The sequence below is a fragment of the Triticum aestivum genome, chromosome 3B, assembly GCF_018294505.1.
Source record: "Triticum aestivum cultivar Chinese Spring chromosome 3B, IWGSC CS RefSeq v2.1, whole genome shotgun sequence".
NCBI lineage: Eukaryota > Viridiplantae > Streptophyta > Magnoliopsida > Poales > Poaceae > Triticum > Triticum aestivum.
In genome coordinates, this window is record NC_057801.1 from 689315526 (window position 1) to 689318227 (window position 2702).

General features: G+C 46.7%; 1 protein-coding gene across 1 annotated transcript in view; it reads right to left on the minus strand.

The window, feature by feature from the left end:
- Window positions 1-175, minus strand: part of LOC123071773 (signal recognition particle subunit SRP72) — a 7171-nt gene extending 6996 nt beyond the window's left edge. Inside the window, exon 1 of the mRNA XM_044495358.1 lies at window positions 1-175. This exon is cut by the window's left edge and continues 14 nt beyond it. Coding sequence (XP_044351293.1) covers window positions 1-104 — 104 coding nt within the window. The 5' untranslated portion in view covers window positions 105-175.
- Between the last annotated feature and the right edge of the window lie 2527 nt (window positions 176-2702).

The window sequence follows — 2702 nt, forward strand, 5'->3', positions numbered from 1 at the left end:
TGGGGGAACTCGCCGGCCTCGATGTGGCGGTGGAGCGCCGTGAAGAGGTCCTCCACGGAGACCGGCTCGGCGGCGGCGGCCGCGGCCTTAGATTTGGGCGGCATCGGGAGGTCGGGGAGAGATGGCTCACGAGGAGGGCGGAGGCTGCGAGGAAAACCCCCAGTGCGACAAGTTGTTTATTTTCACAAATCCGTCCCCCACTTTGTTCTTATTTAGTAAACCGCTCCTTTTCCTTCGGGAGTGTCTAACTTTCAGCCGTCTGATTTTGTATTTGGTTTAGGCTGTATTTTTTGTCCAGTCCTATGTCGACACGTGTCTTTGTTGTTTTTTACTCAGTCCAGAATTAGCACAAAAAACTGTAAAGATAAAAGTGATTGTATGAATGATTTAATGCTTTCATTGATTGAGAATCATATATTTATACAAGATTTGGGACGCATTGTGAAGGCGTATGTACAAAGAGGCGCGTGTACGGACAGATGCGTCTGTACGACGCTTGGACACTAATAACTGCTAACTACGTTTTCTAACGATGATTCGCTAACGACGCTTCGTTGATGTCGGTTCTCAACAAAAACGACTGTTTTTATGCTGATTCAGGTCGAATTCCCTGTCAGCTCTTTTTTTTAGGGGAAATATGGGGAGTTTTATTCAACGAAGGCCCCGGCAAAATCTGCCATAAGGCTAGTTACAAGAAAACTGGGCCTGGAGGCCAACCAGTAGTCTGTCACATCCAGCGTGCTCGCATGCTTTGCACATAGATGAGCAGAAAAGTTTGCTGACCTAGAAATATGTTGAATAACAAAAGAGGTAAAAGAACAAGCGAGCTCCCCTATTTCAGCTATGATTGGCGCCAGCACAGATCGTGAAACTTGGCGCAAATTCCAGAGAGTGACAAAGTCTTGACAGTCGGTCTCCATAATGACCTTGGAAAAGCCTCGTAACTTTGCAAAGATAACACCGTCTCGTACAGCGAGAGCTTCAGCAATCAATGGATCAGTGATACCACTATATGGCTTACACCAAGCAGCCAGGAAATCGGATCGAGTCCTTGCAACTCCTCCACCACCACCCCGACGAGCATCCATAGCTATGCTTCCATCGGTGTTGATCTTTACGAAGGTCTCATCCGGCGGACGCCATCCGTGACCAGGTAGGATCCGAGCATGCTCACGGGGAATGTCCAACAATGCCAGTGCATCTCGGGTCATGATCATCGACTGAGTCGGGCTTGTTGCCGCTTTATCATGTGTAATATTGTTGCGGGCGTCCAGATTGCCCACATGATAGAGACCAACTTTGCCCTATCAGAATCAGAAAAACGAGGATCACATAAAATATCCTTCTTCCAAGTAAGTGGATGGAGTTCTGGCTGCTTAATCTGAAGCCATACTGGTGCCTCACTCCAAAAACTACTGGCATGAGAATAATGCATTAAAGCATGCATTAAGTCTTCTTCAGCGTTCATGCAAATCTTGCATGTACTGTCAGTTGAAACGTGATGATATTTGAGCAAGGATTCAACGGGAAGAATACCTCGTAGCACTCGCCACCAAACCACTTGTACCTTGGGAATTACTTTGAGTTTCCACAAACGAGACCACATCTGTTTTTCAGTCACTGAAGATTCCGTACACGTCCCTTCCTCTAGAGCAATGTGCTCGTTCCGAGTCACTAGAGAACGATACGCCGATTTCACAGTATATGTCCCGGTCTTCTCAAAAGCCCGAGCCAAAGTATCCTCACCTGCACCCGATGTAATGGGTATATTCAGTATCGCGTCAGCTTTCGGGGGCATGAAATTTTGTTGTATCATTTCAGTTTTCCACAAGCCACTCTCAGCATCAATCAAATCTGACACCAGGTTCAGTGGTGTGTTAGTGATCCGATGAGGCGTCATAGAAATAGTGTTGGGAATCCATTTGTCCTCCCAAATGGAGATGGTCGTACCACTGCCGACCCGCTTAGTCACACCAGTCTGTAAAGCCCTCCTCCCCTCAATTATAGCTCGCCAAGTAGCAGAAGAGCTCTTTGGCATAGTAGCCTGCATAAAATTGTTGGAGGGGAAGTATCGTCCTTTCAGAACACGGGAGCATAATGAATTTGGCTCTGTCAACAGACGCCATCCATGCTTCCCTAGCAAGGCAAGGTTGAACAGCTCCATATCCCGGAACCCCATCCCGCCATTCATCTTTGGTTTCGTCATTTATCCCAAGAAAACCAGTGCATTGACCGCCGATCTAGGGATGAACTCCACCAATACTTTGCCATAAGAGACACCAAGCTTTTATAAACCTTCTTCGTCAGCTTAAAACACGACATACTGAAATTTGGTATTGCTTGTGCCACTGTTTTCAGTCTAACTTCTCTTCCCGCGCACGAAATCAAACGCTCTGTCCCTCCTTGAAGCTTGCCCCGGATTCGTTCACGAAGATGATCAAAAGTTCCACTCGTGATCCGTCCCGTTGCCGTGGGTAGCCCTAAATATCTTTCGCTAAATGCTTCAACCGAGATATTCAGAATTTGCATAAGGCTCTGCCGGACTGTTGCAGGAGTGTTCGGACTAAAATAAATTGAACTCTTTGCCTTGTTTATCGCTTGTCCCGAGCATTCCCCATAGATCTGCAAAATTTCATTTAACCTCTGACAACTCAAACCCTTCGCTTGCATGAAGATTAAAGCTATCATCAGCAAAGAGTAAG